Here is a 22,797-nt window from a genome sequence, read left to right on the forward strand (position 1 = left end):
GCACCTTGTCCTGCCTCTGCAGACGTGTGTCTGCCTGGGCCAGCTGGTGCGCCCAGGCAAGAGGGGGTTGTGGCAAGGCAGACCCCTGCGGTTGCTGGGGGCTCCTCTGTCTCTTCCCTGCGCGGCCACCCTCTGGCCACGAGGGTGGACAGCTGGCTTCCTGGGGATGTCTGGGGTGCCAGCAACATCTGTGTCAGCGATATCTGTCCAGCACCCCACCTGGAGGTGCTTGAGAGAATGAGGCAGGACAGGAACAGGTGGTCCAGGAAACTCCCTGGGAGGAGATCTAACAGCCATCGGAAGAGACTCAGACCTGACAGAGGACTGCACAAGGTACCTGAGGTCCTCCAGGGGACACACACACACAACAGCCCCATGGTGAGTGAGGGTACTGTCACAGCAAGTATCACAAACAGCTTACACCGAAAGCTGTGCTGCTAACAGCTGTACCAGAAAGGAGGTCAGATTAAAAAAAAAAAAAAAAAAGGCACAAGTGAATGAGAGAGACAGACAGAGGGTACACGGCTGTAATCTCATAATCTCAGCCAGTCAGGAGGCTGAGGCAGGACAATCTCAAGTTCAAGGATAGCCTGGGCAATGTAGTAAGAGCCTGTCTAAAGATAGAAAATAAATAAAAGTGTTAGGGATGTAGCTCAGTGGTAGAGCACTTGCCTAGCATATGCAAGGCCCTGGGTTTGATTCCCAGTGCTTAAAAAAAAGCCAATCAAATAGTCAGTCAGAATCACTGCCTTCTCTGCTGACAAAAGAACCCAGAGACAATGGACCACCCGCTAAAGGGCTTCAGGAGTACTGTCCAGCCTCGCCCGGCCCATTCTATTCTCCCACCTGCCAAGCTGTCCCACGCAGGAAGCGTGGATTCTGTGCCTCTGTTAGTTGTGTGGCTATTTTAGGACATGCAGTGCTTCAGGTATCGGCCAGGGTTTGAAAGCTGCCTGCAAAAGCTCCGAGGCGCTAGGACAGACTGTGCTGAATCAACCACTGTTGGCAGAGGCCCCTCGGGAGAGCCAGGGAGACTCAGAGAAGGACACTACAAAAACCAAAACCAGAGCATGAGGGCTGCAGAGAGAAGGGGTGGATTTCCAAGCACTAAGAGAGGGAGCACAGGGAGGAAGAGACCCAGGGGGAGGGAGAGAAGCGGAGCGCCAGAGACCCCTGCTCTTCCAGGGAGGAGGCCAGCGCTCGAGGTCTGACAAGGGAGGAAATGAGCATGGCACAAGGATGTCTGTCTGTCCACACTCCGCGGCTGGCTGGGCGAAGATCAGCTTGCCAACATTTCAGCCTCACTGAAGAAAACACACATTTCAACAACGGAGAGAGGAGAAACATCAGCACAGGGACAGAACGATCAAGAACACAAGCGGGGTGGGGGGGCACACACCCGTAGCCCCAGCATTCTGGAGGCTGAGGCAGAAGGATCACCCTGAGTTCAAGGCCAGCCTGGACTGCACGGTGAGACCCTGTCTCAAAGAACCAAACCAAACCAAAACAAACCAAAGGGGCTGGGGATTTAGCTCAGCAGCACAGTGCCTGCCTGGCAAGCGCAAGGTCATGAGTTCAATTCCTGGTACCAGAAAAAAACCAAAAAAACCACGCTCCATTTCCAAGTCCGTGTGCACTGGGCAGGGCAGAGGCCAGGCTCCGGAAAACCTCAGCCAAAACACAAAAGCCAAAACCGTCCAGAACCTGCCTTCTCTCCCTGCCCAAAGAGACGGAAACCAGCAGAATCTGCGAGCTTCGAAAGGCACTTGCGGCAGACACAGACGCCCTTACATCACGGCAGCCGGCGCGGCGGGAGCCGGACACCCGCGCCGGCGTCAGGAGGGAAGGGCATGATGTTTCGGACCCCTGGACGGAGCCGAGCTCTTAGAGAAGAGTCTCACAGCATCAGGGTCTTCGGCGGTCAGAAAGTGAGGGCCATGAGCTGAACAGCTAAATTACACCTTGGGAAATCAGCGAGGCTGAGGGAAGGCAAAGACAGAGGCACAGCCAGAAAGCTGCAGCACGATCTGAAAGGCAGCCCGGTCTCTGAACACTGCTAATGTGCGCACACGCCATCAGAGGGGGAACACGCTTCCTCAGGTCCTTCTGCCGAGTGAGCTGGCCTCTAAACAGGGAAAACCGGATCAAACAAAAACAGAGGCTTACCCTTGAATACATGGGTTATTAAACATCTGAACATTACCATGTATCATTATGCTTTCGTGAACTGAAGAATCAGAAGGCTGTGGAACAGATAAACACAGAGGAAATACAAACACAAGAAGTACTCAAAATAATTTGTTTGAGGTGGCCCACACTGTGATCCTAATGACTGGGGAGGCTGAGGCAGGAGGATCACAGCTTTGAGGCCAGCCTGAGCAATTTAGCAAGCCTTGGCTTACTTTCCAGAACTAAAACCAAAACAAATAAACTGGAGAAGGCGATCCCCGTCCTCTTGGCTCTGAGGTCCTCAGGACACACTGACTGGAACTTCCAAGGAAAGAGTACATCTCCCGGCACAGGCTGGCTCCCAGCACTGGTGCCAGGCCGGACGGTCAGCTGTTATCTATGACCCATTAGGCAAGCACGGCCCGGACCCTAAAACCCGCCTGCAGGAATGGAAAGAAGGGGATCGGGGACGGCCAAGGCGGCGAACGCTGCGCTTACCCCACTGGGAGCGAGGCCACCCTCAGAGTCCAGCCTCAGGGTGGCAGGCCCTGGGCCGCTCTGCCCAGGAGGGTTTTTCTGCCAGTGGGAGGATGGGGGTGGGGGGCCTGGACAGATGGGCGAGCGGGAAGGCTGAGGAGCCGCAGCTCAGGCCGACAAGGAACGAGCAGCTCCAAGGTGGGAACGTTGGTTAGAACCTTACCTCCACCTGCTTCCCGGCCCTGTCGCTGCCCCATCCTGCCAACCCTGCTGGACTCCGGGCCGGGACCGCTCTTAGGGACCCAGCTCCCAAGCCCAAGCCTCCTCGGCTTCACACCCCTCTCCTGGACAGCCCCGGGGCCGGGTCAGCCTCGCAGGCTCCTTCCCGCAGTGCCCAGGAACGGTGCGCTCGGCTCTGCTCCCGGCAGCTGTCCTCGCCCGTGCTGCCTGGCCCTGGCCCGGTCCTTTCTTTCTGGCCAGCAGCTGCAAGGGCTCAATCAACCCCTTAGCCTGAGGGCTGCTTCCGGGGGTCTCCCCAGCGGCTTCCCAGCTACAGTCTCAGTGACGGCCAGTGGGCACCAGCAGTACGTTCTTCGGTCCTTTTGGAAAAAGTGGGCAGAAAATATCTCAAAGCGAGCAAAGCAGTGCCAAGGATCATGAAAATGGGACACACTGAGAGAGGCCTTCTGCGTTAGAGAAAACGCACGAGCACACGTGACGGAAACGGTGGACACGGTCCCACAACGTGGGGGAAATGAACTGAAACAGACTGGAACGCGTGCAGGCGGGCTAGACCAGGCAGGCGACTTCCTTGCGGGAGACACTCAAGGCACAAATAATTTAAGAGCAAAATAAAAGATGAGAGGATGCAGGGAGGCGCACCTGCTGGAGTGGGAGGAGGAAGACAAGTGCACAGGGACAGGGAGAAGAAGGGGATTAAGATGAGGCTGGATCCCTGCCGACTCCCCACAGCATGTGTGTTCAACGGGTGTCGCAAACATGTACTGAAAAAAAGAGAAGGGCCGGGCGTGGTGGCGCATACCTGTAATCCTAGCCCTTAGGAGGCTGAGGCAGGAGGACCGCAGAGTTCGAGGCCAGCCTGGGCCACATAATGAATTCAAGGCCAGCCTGAACTGCACAGCAAGACCCTGTCTCAAAAAACCAAACCAAAACAAAAAAACCTCCAACAAGTATCTGGAAGATCTTAGTACCTTCATCTCAACTGCGCTGTAAATCTAAAATGGCTTTTTAAAAGTCTTGTAAAAGACTTTTAAAAGTCTTGTAAAAGACTTTTAAAAAGAGAGAATTGAAGAAAAGAATGGAAATAGAGCTTTTTCTAGTGGGAGAGGGATCCAGAGTTGGAGGGCATGGGGAGGGCCGGAGGAAGGGGGAGGTGACAGAGCCCAGTGGGGATGTGTGATGTCCAGGCAAACGCCCCAGACGGAGGGCACCATTACTACAGACACGGCCCGTAAAAAGACGTAACAAAGAAGTCTTAAAAGAACAACTAACCAAAAAATCCAACGGCTCCAGTGCAAAGAGGGAAGCTGCGGTGAGGTCCTCTCCACTTAAAAAGCAAATTCCAGGTAACTGTGGGAAAGGGGCCCCGCCTCCCCAGAACCGAAGCTGTGCAAACTAAAAGCGGAGATCTCATTTCCACCCGCACAAGCACAAGTCCCCGCACCAGCGCGCGCCGACCTGGGAGGGGCAGCTGTGTCCCTGCGTGGCCGGCAGAGCTGTCGTTTGTCGAGATCCCCTGGGAACGTGACCAGGCAGCCCGTCACGGGCCTGCGCTGTGCACACGTGTGCTGTGAGGCCCCCGGGCAGGGTGCCGTGCGGCAAGGTGCCTGCTGCTCCTGGGACTCCACGCCAGGAGGAAGGGGGGAGAGCGGAAGGAGAAGTTGAGGGAGAGGCAGGAGGAGGAAGAGAGGGACGCGGAGCACGTAGGAAGCAGCAGCAGCAGGGATAAGAAGGACGCGGCGTGAGGCGATTGCTGCCAGCCACTGCGCCGGGCTGCCTCTGCCCAGCTGCACTGTGGCTGCCCAAAAGGAGTATTTTTTGGGAGGGTGGGTGGCACATGTATGAGAGCAGAAGCTGGAAAAAGAGACGCACAGCCGCGGTGTGTCTCTGAGTGAGTCCCACTGCACACCCTGTGCGTAGGATCCCGGGAGACCCTCTTGGAGAAAGGTGTCCTCCAAATGTGCATGGGACAGTCAGGCACAGAGGTGCACCTGAAACCACAGCTACTCGGGAGGCTGAGGCAGGAGGATCATCAGTTGGAGGCCAGCCTGGGCAACTTGTTGAGATCCTTTCCAAAACAAACAGAAAACGCAGGGGTAGGGTGGCTGCCCCGAGGCCCCTGGTCCTATGTGCGTTGGGGTGAAGAGAAGCTCGGGAAGGGACCTCACCACTGCCTGCTCCCAGCGGCCACGCACAACACACAGGCGCAGCCCTGGAGCGCTCCTCCTCTCTCTCCCGAGGTGTGTCTGCCCCTCCATGTGCAGCCCGGGTGCTCCGGGGATGCGGCTGCAGACCCAGGCTGAGCAGGCCTCGGGGAAGCCACGTCCCTCAGGCCCTGCCTGGATGGCTGGGGGCTGTGGCAGCCCCTTGTCCAGGGGGAAGGAGGGCGGGAGACGGGGGCCACCGCTCATCCTCCCGCTCACAGCGGTGCTGTGCTCAGCGTCACGCGTGTGTGACCTTCTGGTTCTGGCACACAAGCTGGTTACGTCCCCAAACCGGTGATTCGAAACAGAGGACTGAATCGCCCAGCGGAGAAAGACGTCACGGCAGCCTTGGTGCCACAGCCGGCGCTGGCCCTGCCCCGCCTGGGGAAGTGGCCGCGTCTGTGGCCCCCGCTGGCCTGGAGGACTCGGAGCCGGGGCTGGGGCGGGGAGGAGGGCTGGTGTATTTCTCTGGGAGCTCCCCGAGAAAGGACGTGGGGATCCCAGTGGACGGGCATCCAAGACTCTGGGGTCCCCATCAGGCACACCCGGTGTGGGTGAGCCCCCCCGCCACTGCCTGCAGGGCTCCCCACACCCCCATGCCCACCAGGGAAAGCCGCTGGCAGGAGGTGCACGCCTGGTGCCGAGGGGCGGGGCCCTTGGTCTCCCCCTGTCCCGCTCCTCCTGGCAGGGCTGGCCCTGGGTGGCCGGGTCCCCTGCTCCCCGGCCCTCCCCTCCATCAGGGCACACCTGCCTCGCTCCCCCGTGAGCCGCCCCGGGGCACGGACCTGTGATCAGGCCGCCAGGTGGCCCAGTGTGTGCACAGCCCACCAAGGGGGCGGGGGGACTCGGAGCTCAGCTCCGAGAGGTGGGGAAGGTTCTCCTGCCCCGATCTGCACAGAGAGGGACAGAGCTCGGAGGATGGTGGCCTGGCCGCCTGGCCATACTGCGGACCCTGCCATGGTCCTGCCCAATGCCCGGGCTTTTCCATGCAGCCCAGGCCCTTTTGCTGGTCCCCTGCCACCAGGCTGGGCACAAATGTGGCCGAGTGCCTGAGGGTTTGTGGCAGGTTCAAAAACAGACGCCTATGGGGACGCAAGAGGGGACCAAGGTGGTGCCAGACCCTGCACTGCGGGTTCCTGGCCAGGCAAGAGGCTGCACCCCATGGGTGGCCTCCGGTGCCCGCTGTGGAGCACAGGGGGGCACAGCCCCTCCTGAGCCCCGAGAGGGATGACGCGCCCCCTGCCCAGAGCCCTCAGGATCCGCGAGGAGGCTGCCCTCTCGGTTCCTGTGGAAATCCCAAACACACCAGGCAGCTGTTCCAGCTTTGCCACTGAGATGAGGAATTTCCTGACTTCACTGTTGTACCGGGACACAGAAGAGGCCTTGAGGGGGATGCACGGCCCCGGGCAAGTCAGCAACCACCCGCGCCTCCTCCGTGGGGCTCGGCCTGTGTCCTCAGCCAGCCGCCGCACCTCACACACCTGGGCAGCACTCGGACCGGCCGGCGGGCAGGTGTGCCACGGTGCCCGGGCCTCAGGGACCCCAGCCAGGTCGGGCGGACCCCGCCCACCCGGAGCCTGAGCTACCCCGAGCCGGGTGGCCAGGGCCAGCCTTGCATGTTCGCACACCCCGGGAGGAGGGGGCGGCGCCTCACCCAGAGTGAGGTCACGCTGGTTCTCTGGGAGCCACTGACCCCGACAGCGTGGCCATGGAGACGGCAGCCCCGTCCCCTGCATCTTGCCACTTTGACATCTGCCTGTACCAAAGGTGACATCTTGGACGTGGCCGCGTACAGGAAGGAAGGAGCAGAGGTGTCCCCTTGTCTCTCGTCAGCTCGGAACGGCTCATAGGTGAGAAAACTCTCATCAGTAGTTACTTTAAAACCAGCCACGCTGGGCGTGGTGGCACAGGCCTGTAACCCCAGCACCTGGGAAGCTGAGGCAGGAGGGTCGTTGTGAGTTCGAGACCAGCCTGGGCTACAAAGTGAGCTCAAGGCCAGTCTGAACCGCATAGTGAGACCCTGTCTCAAAAACACAAAATGAATAAATAAATAAGTAAATAAATAAAACCAGCGACTTTCCCATCTGTCATCCAAGTACTCTGGGAGGCTGAGGTGGGAGAATCATAGGTTTTAGCATGGCTTAGAGAGACCTTGTCTCAAAATTTAAAAAAGGAAGTTTTGGAGATGTAGCTCAGTGCCAGGGCCTGGGGTTCAATCCCTACTCTGCCCCCTCCCCAAAGAACAAAGAAAAAGCTGAAAAAAAACCCACTTTCCTAAAAAAACTGAAGCTAGCGGTACCCTATGATCCCACAATCCTGCTCACAGTCTCTCTGGAAATGGCAGCAGAGCGTGGAGACGCGAGAGCTGGGCACTGCTCACTGTGACCCAGAGCTGGAAACGGCCCAGCCTCATCCCAGGTGGGCGGGCGCTACAGACGCCTGGCCTCGGGATGCCGCTCCGCTCGGCGGGGCGAGGGCGGGACTGGAGGTCGGGGGTGAGCCAGGCGCAGAGGCGAGAGCCACGTGATGTCGCTCCTGCAGAGTCTGCGCCAGGATCTCGGAGACCAGGAGGGCAGCAGGGTCCCCAAGGCCAAGCAGAGCGGTGGGAAGGTTCTGCGCTGGGCACCAGGTCACAGGGGGACGGGAGCCCAGGGCTGGGGCGCCGGGAGAGGAACAGAGTTGAACGTTTTCACCGTAAGGGATGTGCGTTTGAGGTGGACAGGGTTACCTGAGTCACACCCCACACGGTGTATCCGCATATGGAAACATCAGTTTCCCTGTTTTGATGTATGAGCTAAAAACACCGAAGTTAAAAAGAAACAAGCTAATCCGAAAGGTACAATAGGTATTGTGAAAGGGAAAGAAACTGCTCAAAAGGAAAGAACAACTGGGATGGGGGAAAGGAGAAAAGAAAGAAGAAAGGGAAAAAATATATATATAAATATACACACAAGATGGCTAAGATAACTGTACTATTAATTTCTATTGGTTTATTGAAAAGAACAGTTAATGCCTGACTGATCAACTTGCATGCCTATATCCATCATCTGAACAGCTACTTTGAATATACAATATAACAACCATTGTTAATTTCCTGTCATCTTCCTCTGAAATTTTGTATTATTTTTATCATTTTAAAAAAATTCTCTTTAAAAGCTGTGGTGTTGGAGACGCCGCTATCCGGCACAGTGAGACAGCCTCTGCTAATGCTGACCAAGGCTTGGAGCACACGCTGGCCTGGAAGCAGTGGGTGCTGCTGACCCAGACACACCTCACACATGTAGAAAGAGCTCAAGGTCACCCTGGAGCCACTCACAGCAGCCCGGCAAGATCACCCCTCAGGTAAGGAACCAGAAGGCCCAGTGCAGTGCGGGGCCACGGTGAAGGTGAAGAGCGGTTGGGGAGGCCCTGGGCCCATTCACAGGCAGGTGGCCAGTCTCACTGTGTTCTGCTCTTGGATCTGCAAAATCAGAGCAGGCCATGGTCCCAGGCAAGGGACGCAAGAAGGCCCAGGTTCTCCGGCTGGAAGGGGGCCTGACGCTCTCGCAGCCCGGGCTTCCCCTGGGAGACGTCCGCTTTGCTCTGTGGCGCACACGGACCGCGACCTGGGCACACTAGGCGGCTCGTGTTCTGCTGAGCTACACCCAGCCCGCTAAGCACCTTGTATAGCCCCAGCCCCCAACCAGGGGTACAGTGTCTGCTTGAACAAGGCTCAAGCCACCAGGACGGCTGCCAGGAGCTGTCTGGCGTGAATGTCCCCAGAGCTCTCCCTGTGTTCTGTGTGCACGTCCGCCACGTGTGGAAGGTGAGTCCTTCCACGTGCAGCTGTTGTGAAACTGGAGCCTTCTCCGGTGTTAGGGGAGATCTGGAAGCTGTCCCTCTGCCACTTCCGGACCTCTTGCAGGCCTGGCCAGGCCCCGGGACGACGGTGGCCTCAGGCAGCCTGCATTTGGGGGCTCTGTGCTGAGGCCACTGCCTTGTCCTGGACACTGGACCCCAACAGCAGCCTGTGCTAAGATTCCGCCTTGGCCCCATGGCCACCCTCAGTGACGTGTGGCTGACAGAGGCCCCGCAGCGCCCAAGTCCTCCGTCCAATCACCCACCTGGCCCAGTCCTGCAGCCTGAACACGGACACTGCTTGCACTGGGGAAACTGAGGCTAGCCAGCGTCCAGTAGCGTGTTCCTAGCGGCACCCCCGCTTCTTTTTCTGGTCCTGGTGCGCTGAGCCCTCCGACGACAGCCGAGTGTTCCCCCTGCCCCCCACGCACTCCTGCAAGGCGCCTGCAGGGCTGCACAGCTCCACCCATCTCGGCCTCCCCAGGGCCCACTCACCTCCCGGGCGTGTTAAATGCAACGTTTAATTTAAGCGCAAGCTACTCAGCCAGGCAGAAAGCAGTGAGCCCAAAGACCAGGCTGCTCTGCCCATGTTTGCAACCTCGTCCCTCTCGGTTTCCAGCACCCAACTCGCTCAGAACTCGAGGCCTGTGCTCTCCGAGAGGCCCGGGGTGCAGCAGATCAAGAGGACGGGGAGGATCTGGCTGGGGGTGCTGCCAGGTCCCCAGGACACCCTGAGGGGTCCCACCTGGGACCACCCGGGATGACTGTGTCCCAACAAGGGTCCCAGGTCCTGAGCCTCGGGGCCTGGGCTTTGGCCGCAACTCCTCCGCCGGGGCCACTCTGCACCCTGAGCGCGAGCAGAGGTGCAGCCAGGGTGCGAGTTCTCCGCTGCAGCGCTGCACGTGGGACACTGTGCCTGCCTGTCTCCTGTCCCCGAGGTAGAGATTCCACAGCTGTCCCCTGAGCAGAGTGCTGGGAGCAGTGGAGCCCGAGATGAACGACCCCCGAGATGGGCACTGCTGGTCCTCCCTGTCAGGGAGCGAGCAGGGCCACGGGGGGCCGGGCTGCACGGGCGGGGAGAGCCTGCGCCAGGAGAGGAGGCCAGCGCGGCCCCACTCTGTGCGGAGGACCCCGGGTGCTCACCTACGTGCCCTCCAGCTGCGCTCCTCGGAGGGGCGTTCATCCCACAGGACCTGGCCAGCATCTGCCAGGAGCCAGGCGAGTCCCAGGCCCTGGGGAGATGCGAAGCCTCATACACAATTTGTGTGCGAACTGGCTTCACTTTTCCCCCACAGAGACCCCAGGCTGCCCCCTCCTTGCCCCTGGCCCCCACAAGCAGTGTCCAGGACCCCGCTGTCTCTCGCCTTGGGCACCGGAAGAAGGGGCGCCAGGGCTGTGCACCTGCGTGTGCTGTGCACCGGCCCGGCATGCGGACCCTGCCGGGGGCTCTGTGGCTGGGGCCGAGGCCTGCAGCCCTGCCCACGCCCCTCCAGCCGCCGGGACCCTGGGGCACCACACTGCAGCAGCAGCCAGGCTTGGACACTGGATGATGAAGGTGAGAGCCTGGTCCGGCTGGGAGGATCCCTGCACCTGCTGTGGGCACCTGGGGCCCCAGAGATGGCAGGGACTCTGCGAGTGGGAGGAGGGGAGTTCAGGTAGCAGGGCCTGCCATACAGGGTAAGGCCTCAGTCAGCGCTGCACACCACCCCTCAGGGGCAGCCTGGCCCGCAGCTCTGAGCCCTGACAGAGGGACCTTGGGTGAGCGGGAGATATCAGCCCTGGGTGAGCGGCAGACATTGGCCTGGCCGTAAGAACCTCTGCGTCACGAGACGTGGCCGCCATGGTCCTGGCCCAGAGCTGGGCCCCACTGTCCACAGACTCCTGCACTGAGATGGTCGTGGGCATCCCCAGCCTCATCAGATCCTGTCTCTTGCTGTCCCAGCATCCCCCTCTGCTGTCGTCCAGGGCAGTCACTCACTCTCACATCACCCTGGGGGTCCCGTCCCCAGCCGCGTCTGTCCCCGGGACGCAGGACTCACCCGATGGTCTTGCCCCAGTCGCACCACAGCGCCCTCCCCATGGCCTCCATGTCCTCCTGGAAGCGGGTGAGGCACAGCTCCTGCATGAGGGTGCCATAGTGGGCATTCTGGCAGGCGGTGACCAGGAAGATCTGGTGGGCTGCAACAGAGAGTGACACGTCACCTGCTGCTTCGAGTTCCCTGGCACACGCCCACCCCGCCCGCCCCACAGCCGCCAGTGAGTTTCTGAGGGCCGCGCTGTACCCCACCCCCTGCAGGCGTCCAGCGCTCCAGGCGGGGCCTCTCCATCACCCGAGTCCCCGCACAGGTCTTGCTGCTGATGGGGCCCAGGATGCCCCAGTCACATTTCTGCTGCTGGGGATGACCTGAAATTGCCACGCCGGCCACAGGCTCCGCCGTCCCCCCACGCCAAGCCCTGCCTGCTCTCCCTCCACCTCCAGAGCTGGAGACTGTGGGGGTGGGTGCAGCTTGCTGGGACACAGCCCAAGCCTTCGGCCTCCGCCCCGGAGCACCAAGCCATGATGCCACCGAGTGGCTGCCCTCGACCTGGCCTGGTCCCCGGCAGCGATGCAGCAGGGCGCTCGGGCCCATCCGTCAGGCCAGTGGCTGTGGGTGTGTGGCACAGCCCTGGTCTGGGTATTTGCTGGATATAACCCAAGCCAGCAAACTGACACATGACGTAGTTCTGCCCCCCCGCCCTTGGCAAACACAAGATCAGAGGCTCTGTCAGCAGTGCATTGTGTGAGATCAAAATTTACCCACGCTGGGCAGAGCTCGCCCCTGGCCCGGTGGACACAGTGGGTGGGAGGGCCTCTGCCTCGGCCCCCATCTGCCAGGCTGTGCACCCACAGCCTTGGCCTCTCTAGGGGCCTCAGGTGAGGGCCTCCAAGCCCCAGATGTTCAGTGTCAGGCTGCTCCTCATCTGCACTCCCGAGGCTGTGCTGGCACCTGTGCCCCTGGGCAGCCTGGCTGGAGGAGGGGCCAGGCTGTCTGGGAACTGGTTGCAAGGAGCCCAACACCTGCCATGCCCCACCCCTGGGCCCCACTCTGCTGTCTTGGGCCAGGGGAACCTTCAGCCCTCCACACTGTCAGGACGGCCCCCTATTGGCTGGGTACAGGGAAAGGGTGGCTGATCCCCGCAGCAGGGTGGAGCAGCGAGCCTCGGTCCTGGGCTCAGCCCTGGCATGCATGGCAGATGTGTGAGGTGGGCAGGCCTGCACTGGAGACCCTGACTGCAGCCAGAGGCTCTGAGACAGCGGCAGTGTCCACGAGATGGCAGACATTGCCCAGCGAGGGGCTGCACAGGAGGCCCTGCACGCTGCCCCTCAGTGGTGGGTGACTGATGCCCCACAAGGTGCCCAGTGAGCTGAGACCACGGCCCCACCTCTGCCCCACCAGGCCTGGAGGGCAGCCCTGTCCCTTGGAGCTCCGCCTGCAAGCTCACCAGGCACAGCCCCAGGAGGGAGAAAGGAGAGCATAGTTTTACATGGTTTTAGCACTCACCTTCCTTTCAAAGAAGCCAGTTTTTGCACACATTTTATTTTCTAGGTGCAGAGGCCGCGGTAGGCATCTGGTTGATAAGCAGCCAGTCGCCACTCCCAGAGATCTCGCTGGTGGGCGCAGGGCCAGTGAGACCAGGGGGGACTCTGCTGGTGACCAGGGCCCCAGAAGGGTGCTGGGGAGCTGGATGCAGGGTTCTCCTCAGCCAGGCTCCTTTAGGACCCCTGCCCCGCCCATGTCCTGCTCGCTGCTGGTGTGTCCCGGGTGGTGAGACCTGCGTGCGGAGCCTGGGAGTGCGCAGCGCGTCCGTGCACAGCCCGTCTCCTGCTTCCCTCTCCGTGGGATCTGGTGTCCTCTATAGCTCTCACCCCCACTTCCTGGGCTGCCCTCTGCCTAGTGTGGCCTGGCTGCAGCCCACCTCCTCCAGGAGGCCAGCTGGCTCCTGCCCCAGGTGCTCTGTTCTCCTTGAAGATCGCTACCTCCAGCCAGGGTGAGCACCCGCCCCACCTGCCAGCACCCTCCAACCGGCTGTTCGGGGGCAGTGACACTTGGATGGCACGGGTCCTCCTCGGCCCAGGGTCCTGCTCTTCCTGCCCCAGGAAGCCAGTGGGATTCTTTTCCTGCCGCCTGGCTCTGGTCCTCCCATCCAGCCGACAGACAGCAAGGCCCTGGGTTCTATCCTGCTGTGCTCCCCTGCCCCTCCAAGTGCCTGCTCTGGGCTGGATGTGGGGTGCTCAGAGCACAGTTCTTTGTCCTGACTTATGTCCTTGTCACCCGACTCCCACCAGAATGCACCAGTCCTTCCCAGCCCTTCTCTGGAACAGGGTGGAGGGCCACCCTGACCCCCACCTCTGCCCGCCTTGGTGACCTAGTGGCAGATGCCGCTGCCCACGAGGCCCCCCACAACCTGCTCTAGCCCTGGTTCTTCCCAGGAGAACCACCTGCCAAAATCCTACTCATTGTCAATGGACACCATTCATTTCTGAACTCTGTAAGCCAAGAAATAATCATGTTTATTTAGGTCATAAAATAAAACACAAGTTTAACTAAAAACATAGAGAGGCAAGGAGAAAATACAGACTTGTTGAAAAAACAGGAAGTCCCCTGGAAGTATTAAAAACTAGAATGTAGAAAACAAGATAGCAGATAAACTCCATGCCTATTTCTTAAAACCAGAGTTACTGATCACCAGCGAGCTCGGACCCTGCTCCAGCCCCACACAGCTTCCGCGCAGAGCCTTGGGAACCCGTGGGACCATCCCAGGACACAGTGACTCACGCCACCTCCGTCCCACAGATCGGGAGCGGCTCAGACAGGAAGTGGCCTGCCCTAGGTGACCGGCCCTGAGGACAGGCGCAGGGTTCAAGCAAACAGCTTGAGTGCTCCCTTGAATCCTTGAGAAGACAGATGCCAAACCAGGCCAAAGGATGAAGTGACTCCACAGAACATCCAAGGGGAGGGCACTGCAACGTCAGACAAATACAGGACTACGAAGCGATCTGCCGCGTTACCCCGACCACGTTAAATCCCACCTGCAAAGCCGTGCGTGGCAGCTCGGCCGCATCGCAGGGGTGGCTACTCCGGAAAACAAAAACAAAAGCAGAAAAAATAAAGAGCAAGTGTGGGTAAGGGTGCGGAGGAGCCGGGAGGCGGGGGCGCAGCCGCCGGGGATGTGGAACGCTGCGGCTACTGTGGAACAACACGGTATGGCAGCTCCTCAAAAACCTGCACACAGGGTCGCTGTGTGACTGGCAATGCCACTTCCGCGCTCGCTGCTCCCTCCTCCCTCTGCTTGCGGTGGCCGTGGGCTGAGCACCTTTTTCTCTGCCGGGCCCTCTACCACCCTGCTTCTGCCTCGCAGCCGGCAGATCTGGGCGCAAACTCTGAGTGATAATAAACCTCTCCTCGTCTAAGCCATGGGTGTTGGAGATTCTGTTCCATCAACAAGAAGGAGACTAGGCTAGGGATGTAATTTCCTTCAGAAGGAAGGAAATTCTGACCCATGCTGCAGGATGGAACCTTGAGGACATGATGCGGAGAGAAATCAGCCCCTCACAGGACGAATTCTGTCAGAGTTTGCTTTCAGAAGGTGCTGGAGGGGCTGGGGATTTAGCTGAGGCACACCGCCTGCCTGGCAAGCGCAAGGTCGTGAGTTCGATTCCCGGTACCGGATAAAAAGCCAACAAAACAAAACAAAAGCAAAAAAAAAAAAAAGAAGGTGCTGGAGTAGTTCAAATCACAGAGCTGGGATGGGGCCGGCAGCTGCCAAGCACAAGGAGGAGGCCAGGAGCTGTACTGTACCGGCCCAGAGCTGCAGTTCCTCCACGAGAAGAGCTCTGACATGTCACTCACATCGCGAATACGCTCAGCACCACTTAGCTGCTTCCGCAAGGTGGCTGGGTTGTACATGCTATGTTATGTGAACTTTGCCACAATTAAAAAGCAAGGAGTGGGCCGGGAAGGTTACGCTGTGAGGGTCCACGCGGCTGTGACGGGCAGGGTCCGACGCGTGTGCTCCGGGTCGTGTCGCCTGCACACAGGACACACCCGCAGGCACAGACGCACCCCTGGGCCGGGCGCCTAACACAAACAAGGACGCAGAGGGCCCGGTAGTCCCGTTTCACTTCAGGACTGCAATCAGCACATAGAAATGTCACGCTCTTCCCATGGGCGCCCAGCCATCCACAAAAGGAAACACGGGCAGGGCCGAGAAGGAGCCCTTGATGCAGGCCAAGCAGTGGCCGCGGTCCACCGTCTGCCCCTGACCACCGTGCAGTACAAGCATCGAGGACTGCTGGGGGGCGCCAAAGAGCCCGAGCCACCGAGACTCAGAAACTTGCTTCCAAGAACTTCCTGCGCTACAGAGGGGAAACAGAATCCAGAAAACACCAACAGTGGGCACAAGACAGACCAAACATGGAGGGTTCAGCCAAGGTGCCAGGGAGTGGCCCTCGGGCATGCCACAGCAGAGGGCAGAGACAGAGGTTGGGCGTTGGATGAAATGAGGAGCAAGAGACCCAAGCTTAAGCTCAAGAGAAATGAGACAGTGATCTCTGCAGCTGGCCCCCAACCTCGCCACAGGTCAAAATACCCTAAGTGGGAAAGTACGCACAGGCCCGGCCTACGGGCTCCTGGGCTGTGTGCGGGTCCCTGCACAGGGCCAGATTTGTCCGTCCCCTCCCCACCGAGGGGCTGACCAGGAGCTGTGCCCAGCGTGGTCACTGCGGCCACAAAAGAGGTCACACTCCACCTGGGAAGCACGGTTTCTCCTGACTGTGAGTTGCTTTTGGGCCCCTGTAAAGTGGGGCCGCCTGAGAAACGGTGGCGTGCACAGGAAAGCACGCTCCGTCCTGACGTGAAAAGACGCAGAAATCCCAGGGGCACGGTCACCTGGGGACACCTGCAAGGCTCCGCAGGAGAAACGAGCACTCCGGGGGCGTGCCTGCCCACCGCACAGCCCGCCACGGAGGCGCAGAGGGGTGGGGATGCCCTCGCCCTCCGCTGGAAAGGGGACCTGTGCTTGCGAGGAAAACCTGCAGAGGGACGTGCGGAGCACCGGGAAGAAGCTGAGGCAGAGGACGCGCCACCCCCGCAGCCCCTCCTCCACCGCCCACCAACTCACGGGGCCACACTGCATGAGGGTCCCCGGCCACGGCCTCGGCGAGGAGCATTTCACACATGGGAAGGTGATGCATTCTCCATCCTGCTCCTGCTTCAGCGGAAAGGAAAATAAACTACGAAGCATCCCAAGGAGAAAGACTCGGGCTCAAGGGTTACGGCCCCAGGCGTGCAGCAGAAGCAGGCACGCTGTCCCCATGCTGAGGTCCAGGCTGAGCAGAGAGCGGGCAGTGGTGTGGTGGACCCAGGTGACAGCTGGGTTAATGACCACCGCAGGCATGAATACCAACCAGAAACGTGTGCTCCTGGACACAGAACCAGGAAGCCGGCCCTGCAGGAACTAATCCACAGAAAGGCGCTTTCTTATGTGCCCAGTGTGGATGAGTCAGAGAATGAATCGGGGGTCGGGGTCTCCTGCTCATGGGGCAGCCAAAACCCCGATTCCTGGATGCCGAACGAGTCACCCGCCGGTCACTGGCCTGCGGAGCGACGGCTGCCGTTTCCGGAGCAGGCGGTCTGGTCGCGCCCGCCGAGGGCCAGTGGGGCCAGTGGCGTCACAGTAAGCGCACGGCCCCGAAGGCATAGAGACCAGGGCTCTGGGGGCCGGGCCAGCTCCACAGGACTCCAGGGGTGCAGGGTTCAAGCCGCACGGCGCCAGGATGGGCCGAGTCTCTTCCCTGCAGCCTCAGGGCTGTGCCTGCTGCCCCGCCCCTGCTCAGGGCTCCCGCATGTGCCTCCGTCCCGTGTCCCGTCAAGATGTCCAGGGACACGCGGCCTCTCCTTGCTTTCTCTGGGGCCCGCCCCCTGCAGGCCATCCCCACTGCTCCCTGTGTGGACGTGGCCTCCCCTGCCCGGCCCCGCACAGCACGGCCAGCTGGGCCTGTCTCCAGCCCGTCACCAGCTGTGCTCTGTCCACGGCTTTCACATCTCTCCTGGCCACGCCTCTCCTGTGACTCCGGTCTGCCGGCCATCGACCCCGCCGTGGAGGGGCGGTTACACCCCACTGTGGCCACGATGGGGTGCAAGAGGCAGCAGACATAAACGTGGCAGGGTGCCCTGGTAAAATGAATGCAGGAGAATAATTTTCTTTCCTAGCATGCGTACTCCTCAGTACTCACGAGACACGCTTGCACTGAGACTTGTCCGGACAGTCCAGTTGGCCTGGTCCTCGAGTGTTCAGGTGACCTTGGCTCCACCCCCCACTCCCCCACAGCCCAGATGCCACACCCACGGCCTACGCCCTGAGGAGCCCTGTCCACAGCTGTCCTGGCCTCTCCAGCCCACGTCGGGGACGGCCAGGGTCCTTGTTCACCAAGTCACCTCACCCCTTCACCTGGCAGCACAATTCCGCCCCCTTAGAGCAGGCTCTGAGCGTGTGTGGGGCAGGGCCCTTCCCAGCACTGGCCTGGTGGCCAAAGCCCTCTTCTCCTCTGTGCTCTGGGAGCCGGGGCCTCCGCGCACCGGCCCCATGGTCTGCGGCACTCGAGTTCAGCTCCCGGGGCTTGGGCTCTATGGCTGCCCGTTCATTTCCTCTGCATGCAGTGCACCGTCTGCACAGCTCCCTCACGAACACAGACGGACTCCAGGAGCCCCGCTGCTGCCGTGTCCTCGGGCTGAGCCTCTTCTACAAAATGGCGAAGTCCGTGTGGAAGGCAGCCTCCTACACACTGTACTTTCCGTCAGCGATGCCGAACCACGGCGGCAGGCGTGCCGTGCGTTTGCCAACGCTGCTTTAAGTCAGCTCTGTGCGCCTTACAATACCCACACAGCGCACGCGCCACGGGAACAGCCGTTATGCTGCTTAGGCAGTAATGGCGTGAGAAAAGTTTGCACGTTTGGTACAGATGCATTTCATTCTTTTTGGTACCGGGAATCGAACTCAGGACCTTGCACTTGCCAGGCAGGCGCTTGTGCCGCTGAGCTACACCCCCAGCCCCTGGTACAGATGCATTTAAAAAAATATTTGTGGCCATGCGGTGGTGGCGGCAGACGCATGATTTACGCGGGGCAGACTTCTCTGTCTCACCTCTGTGGACGCTTGGTGCCAGTCACCCGCTGCGTGTGTGGGAGTGCCCTGTGCTCTGGACAGGCCTTCACAGGCACCTGCGTGGGACCTCGGCTCCACCTGTGCGGCGTGCTTGGTACAGGGCACCGGACCAGCTGGGCTCCTTCCCAGTGCCGCCTTCCCTCAACAACACCTCACACCACACCGTGTGCACCAGGCTGGGGTCCCTGCACTGCTGTGTGAGATGCAGCGGTTTTCAGGCTCTGGGATGGGAGCTGCTTCTCCTTCAGCCCCTAGCCAGGCGGGGCCCAACACGGTGGGGACTGCCACGCAGTCCCTTGGTGCGGTAAATCCCGGCTTCCCCTCCCTGGGAATGGGGCCAAGACCATCCCTCCTCAGCCTAGGAGCGCGGGAGCGGGTGGCGAGACCCAGGTCAGGGAGCCCCAGCCCTGCCCCGAGTGAGGCAGCCGCAGGCTGTGCGGGGTGTTGGCTTCACAGACCCAGCCAAGTCCCCAGCTGCTGACCCGGAGTCCAGAGCAGCCCAGGCCCAGCCGTGCTGTGTTGAGGGTGAGCAGGCGGGGTTAGCTGGGGTCACGGCACAGGCACCTCCTCCGCAGTGAGTAGGGGAGTGGTCTGGGGTGAAGGAAGCCCCACCTCTCCGGAGCCCTGCAGGGGGTGGACGAGAGGCCTGGGCCACAGCAGCCGGTCTCATCAGCGTCAGCGCATCTCCTGGGCTCGGCTCTGCAGAGCGGCATAGAGCTGCGCAGACCCAGTGCTCAGAGTGACGTCTTCGGATGTCAGAGAGAATAACGCAGCAAAGCCAGTCTGGGAGCAGAACCGGAAGCCTGCCTGGGATGGCTGAGCCCGCACAGCCCTCCTCCCGGGAGCCCCAGTACCAACCTGTGGGAGGGCGGTGACCGCTCTGTGTGTGTGCGCACGCATGCATACCTGGGCGCACATGCACGTGTCTGGGGATCAGACACCCGGTCATCCCTGTCACCTTTGTGTCTCTGCTGACCAGAGATTCTGTGGAGGCGGGCGGCCAGGGCCGGGCGGGTATTGAGGCCGCAGGAGCAGCCTCTGCCGGGCCTCCCTCACCCCCTTCCATGCTCCTCGTCTCCTTGGCAGCAGCGTCTCTTTCTCCAGGAGGTCTCCCCGAGGCCCTGTGTGCCACGAGGTTCGGGCGGGGTTCTCCCTGCCCTCCCTGCAGACCCCTGAGCCCTGCCACCCACCAGCCACCCTCCCGTGAGGAGCAGACACCCGCTGGCACATGAGGAGTGAACCCCAGAGGTTCCGTCAGGAGCTCAACATGTGCAGGGGGCGCCGTCGGTCTCCCAGAGGACAGACACTGCCGATGGCGCCTCAGGCAGAAGACCCTGGGTTGGAGGGAAGGCACGCCAGCAGGGGCGCTGGGCGAGCCCTTGGGACGCCACTGGCAGCCCAGGGTTTGCAATGCCACGCATACCACACGTGCCACCCACTGCCAGATGCCGGTTTCAAGTGATCAGAGCTATGAAATCGGCGCATTCTGGGACTGCCTTCATAGATCGGAGTTTTCCAATCCACGTTTGCCTTCAGGAATGCTTCCATGGAGAAGGGCTCCCCAGGGCGCCGCTCGCCAACCCATCTGCCTCGGGTGGAAACGCTCTCCACAGCCCTGGCACAGACTGACAGCACACACACTGCCTGGCAGGCGCCCGTGGAAGGAAGACAAAAATCCAGGACTGTCTCCCTGCAGCTAAGCACACAGGGACGGTAAACAAACACACTGAGTTGATTAGCAAGTGAGATTCCTTCAGGCCTGGGCTCCAGGATTAGAACCACGTCCAGCCTTGAAGCCGTGTCACAGATTGCACTGCCTGCGATGTCCCAGTCAGTGCCAGTTACCTCTGCGCTTATACGGAGTCATACATTTCAATACATATCAGTGCTCAAATACCACAGGGTCCTGAGCAGGAGGGTCAAGGAAGTCCTGCAGCTTCCCAGGACCCGTGCCGGAGACGCCCTCTCTCGGCAGCCTCACGCCCCAAGCGAAGCTGGCAAAAGACAGAAGCTTGCAATGCAGCCATTAGGAATAACCCCGGTTTGGCTAGAAATGTCATTTTCTCACTTCTGGAAATTTTTAGTGGCTGTGTTGTAGGCAGCTGAATTAGATAGAATAGGCAGTCAGGTAGGGTTAGGCATTTGAAAGAGTCAGTATGGGTTTTTTTGTTTTGTTTTGTTTTTTTTGAGACAGGGTCTCGCTATGCAGCTCAGGCTGGCCTTGAGCTCACTTTGTAGCCCTGGCTGGTCTCGAACTCACAATGATCCTCCTGCCTCAGCCTCCCGTGTGCTGGGATTACAGTCGCGTGCCACCACGCCTGGCCTGAAGGAGCCAGTATGGAAGCAAGATATCTTGCAGCAGTAGGAGAGACAGACACTTCCGCTGGGGGTCACCTCAGGACAAAAGATGAAACAAATGCACCCACATACCAGGGATTGATATTCTAAATAGGTATCAATCACCTTGAAAAAGCCCAGGAAGAGTCACTACCCAACCCCCTACAGGAAAGGCCCTGTTCTGTGTTCAGGTCCCCTTGCTACGTGACTTTCCCATTTGATCCTGATGTCATCAATTTTACCTGAGCAATTATGCTTGTGATCTTATTGGCTGACCACGGTTTTGTCCCACCTTGTGCCCTCCTTGCGAGTGCCCTTCTTTCCCACCTTGGACCCGCTCCACCTCATGGTTTTGCTCTGTAAAATCCCTAGGAAAGGCAGGGTCCTTGGCAACCCAGCTGGGTCCCCTTTTGTCTCTCTTGAACAGAAGCTTTCTTTCCCCCAATAAATATGTTCTGCTCTTAACCTCCGTTGTTCCTAACGTTCATTCTTTGATTTTAGAGAACACGAACTCGTCCCAGATAGCTTTCAGGTTGGGAGCTTCTTTCCCCTGCATCAGCTGCAGACAGAACGTTATAAACGCATGGGGCCACGGGCCAGCGGGCTGCAGACAGCAGAGCGCCTGGGATGCTCAGGGAAAACCGCGATGTGTACAGCGAGGCTGGAGTAACGGCCGGCAGAAAGGAAGCAGGCTGAATAAGGAAGACAGCTTGGTCATAGAGCTGTCCCACAAGGCTAAAGGACGGACCAGCGTGCTGCCGAAGACGCTTCCACACTGCCATTCTGGGTAGCAAAGCCCTCGTCTCCAAGGAGACCTGGCTGCTGCGCAGCTCCGGGAGAAAACAGCGCGTGCTCCTTGCTCTGCTCCCTGCAGCTGGGCTCCAAAGACGTGAATTTACTGATAACCTTGTAAAGCTGTGTTTGTTCTTCCAGAATATAACGTTAGCCAGACCTCTCGGAACAGTGCTGCGATGACAGCAGGCTGGGCTGTTAGCAGAACACGCAGGTTTCTTGGCAACGGGGAAGATCTTTCTATGCCACCGTGACACTGGATTTTATTTACATGAGGCGCAGTGCGTGCTGCCTCTGGGCTGCAGTAAAGAGCACTTATTTATGCAAAAAAAAAAAAAAAAAAAAAAAAAAAGGCAAAACAAAACCCAACCCCACTCTGCTCTCTGCTGTGCGAACCAAGAAATAAATGTTCGTTTCTTAGGAACCTGAAACAGTTCTGAATTCCCTGGCGAGCTGACTGGATTCTAACACAGCAGAAGAGGGTGCTGTGGGAATCTGCTTTTCCAGGGCTGTGGTTAAGACGCTTCAGCGGCAGGATCCATCCCACTGCGTTCCGGGAGGCAGACTCCCGCGGATTTTTATGCCGACCTGCTCCTCTCTGCCAGGAGGCCCCCTCTCAGGGACTTGTGCAGTCTCCAGGGACAGGCCCCGTGCCACAGTCGGCTTCCCTGCTGCAGGCACAGTGCGTGGGCACCCCTTCCACAGTGGGCACCAGAGGGGCAACGCCACAGGTCGGGACAGAGCACAAGAACCAGGAGTAACTGCAGGGCCTTCCCTGGGGCTTTGGATTCCCCAGCTCAGGTAATCTAAACCAGGGCCTGGTGGCATGTGCTTGTAATCCCAGCCCTTCAGAGGCTGAGGCAGGCAGGCCGAGGCGAGTCGAGGCCAGCCTGAACTACACAGCGAGCTCCTACCTCAAACAAACAAAAGGAATATATTTAATTTTCAGTACTGTAGCTGCATCCATGAAATAACTCCACTGGCTCCCACAGCTCGGAAAGGGTCTTACATTTTATGAGCACACGAGAGGTCAGGGGAAGTGAAATGAGGGGATTTTTGCCGAATCCGCCGCAGGCTCTGGCCTCTCTGGAAGCGGAATGCGCAGTGCGCTCTGCTGCCTCCGAGGGCCCCCGCCTCTCATTTCTACGAGCCAGGAGGGCCAGGTCAGCGAGCAGACAAAACGGACCTCAGTGAAGTCCTTCCAAAGGAAGACGCTGACCTCGCTCTGCGAAGGACACAGCTTAGCAAAGAAGCAACTGCTCGGAGCATGAAGCCCGGTGTCCAGTCCCGGCTAATTAATGTTCGGATAAACGGGCCAAGCTTCCCATCCCCGCGCCCCCGATCCGCAAGGTGCCGCTTCTGGATTTTGCTAGCGCAGCGACGGGGCAGCCGCGCCTCGGTCCTCCCCGGGCTCCGGCTCCAGCGCCCCAAGCCGCCCTCGCCCAGGCTGCCGCCGGGGAGCGGAAAGGTGCGCGAGGACGATGCCGCCCGCGGGTGCCCTGGCGCCGGCTCTACTCACCCAGGAGCAGCCAGAGGC

At 59.8% G+C, this 22,797-nt stretch overlaps 2 protein-coding genes across 2 annotated transcripts in view; both read right to left on the reverse strand.

Moving 5' to 3' along the window:
• Positions 1-22,797, reverse strand: part of Ramp1 (receptor (G protein-coupled) activity modifying protein 1) — a gene marked incomplete at its 5' end in the record, with an annotated part of 33,724 nt that extends 10,927 nt beyond the window's left edge. The window contains 2 exon segments of the mRNA XM_013508020.1: positions 10,967-11,105; positions 22,780-22,797. Coding sequence (XP_013363474.1) covers positions 10,967-11,105; positions 22,780-22,797 — 157 coding nt within the window.
• Positions 14,673-20,348, reverse strand: LOC102029664. Its single transcript, XM_005411202.2, has 2 exons — positions 18,744-20,348; positions 14,673-17,140 (listed from the first exon to the last, which is right to left on the reverse strand). The coding sequence occupies exons 1-2, from the start codon at positions 18,842-18,844 to the stop codon at positions 16,639-16,641; spliced, it is 603 nt and encodes a 200-aa protein (XP_005411259.1). The 5' UTR covers positions 18,845-20,348; the 3' UTR covers positions 14,673-16,638.

This window comes from Chinchilla lanigera, unplaced genomic scaffold (assembly GCF_000276665.1).
Source record: "Chinchilla lanigera isolate Chin_1 unplaced genomic scaffold, ChiLan1.0 scaffold00141, whole genome shotgun sequence".
NCBI lineage: Eukaryota > Metazoa > Chordata > Mammalia > Rodentia > Chinchillidae > Chinchilla > Chinchilla lanigera.

What these genes read in the sequence shown, in the direction of transcription:
- LOC102029664 (XM_005411202.2), bottom strand. Translation starts at nt 18,844, where the DNA reads ATGCCGCTCTGCAGAGCCGAGCCCAGGAGATGCGCTGACGCTGATGAG. An exon ending in CCCTGCAGGGCTCCGGAGAG is followed by an intron (nt 17,141 to 18,743) that starts GTGGGGCTTCCT and finishes TCATTTTACCAG; the next exon opens with GGCACCCTGCCACGTTTATG.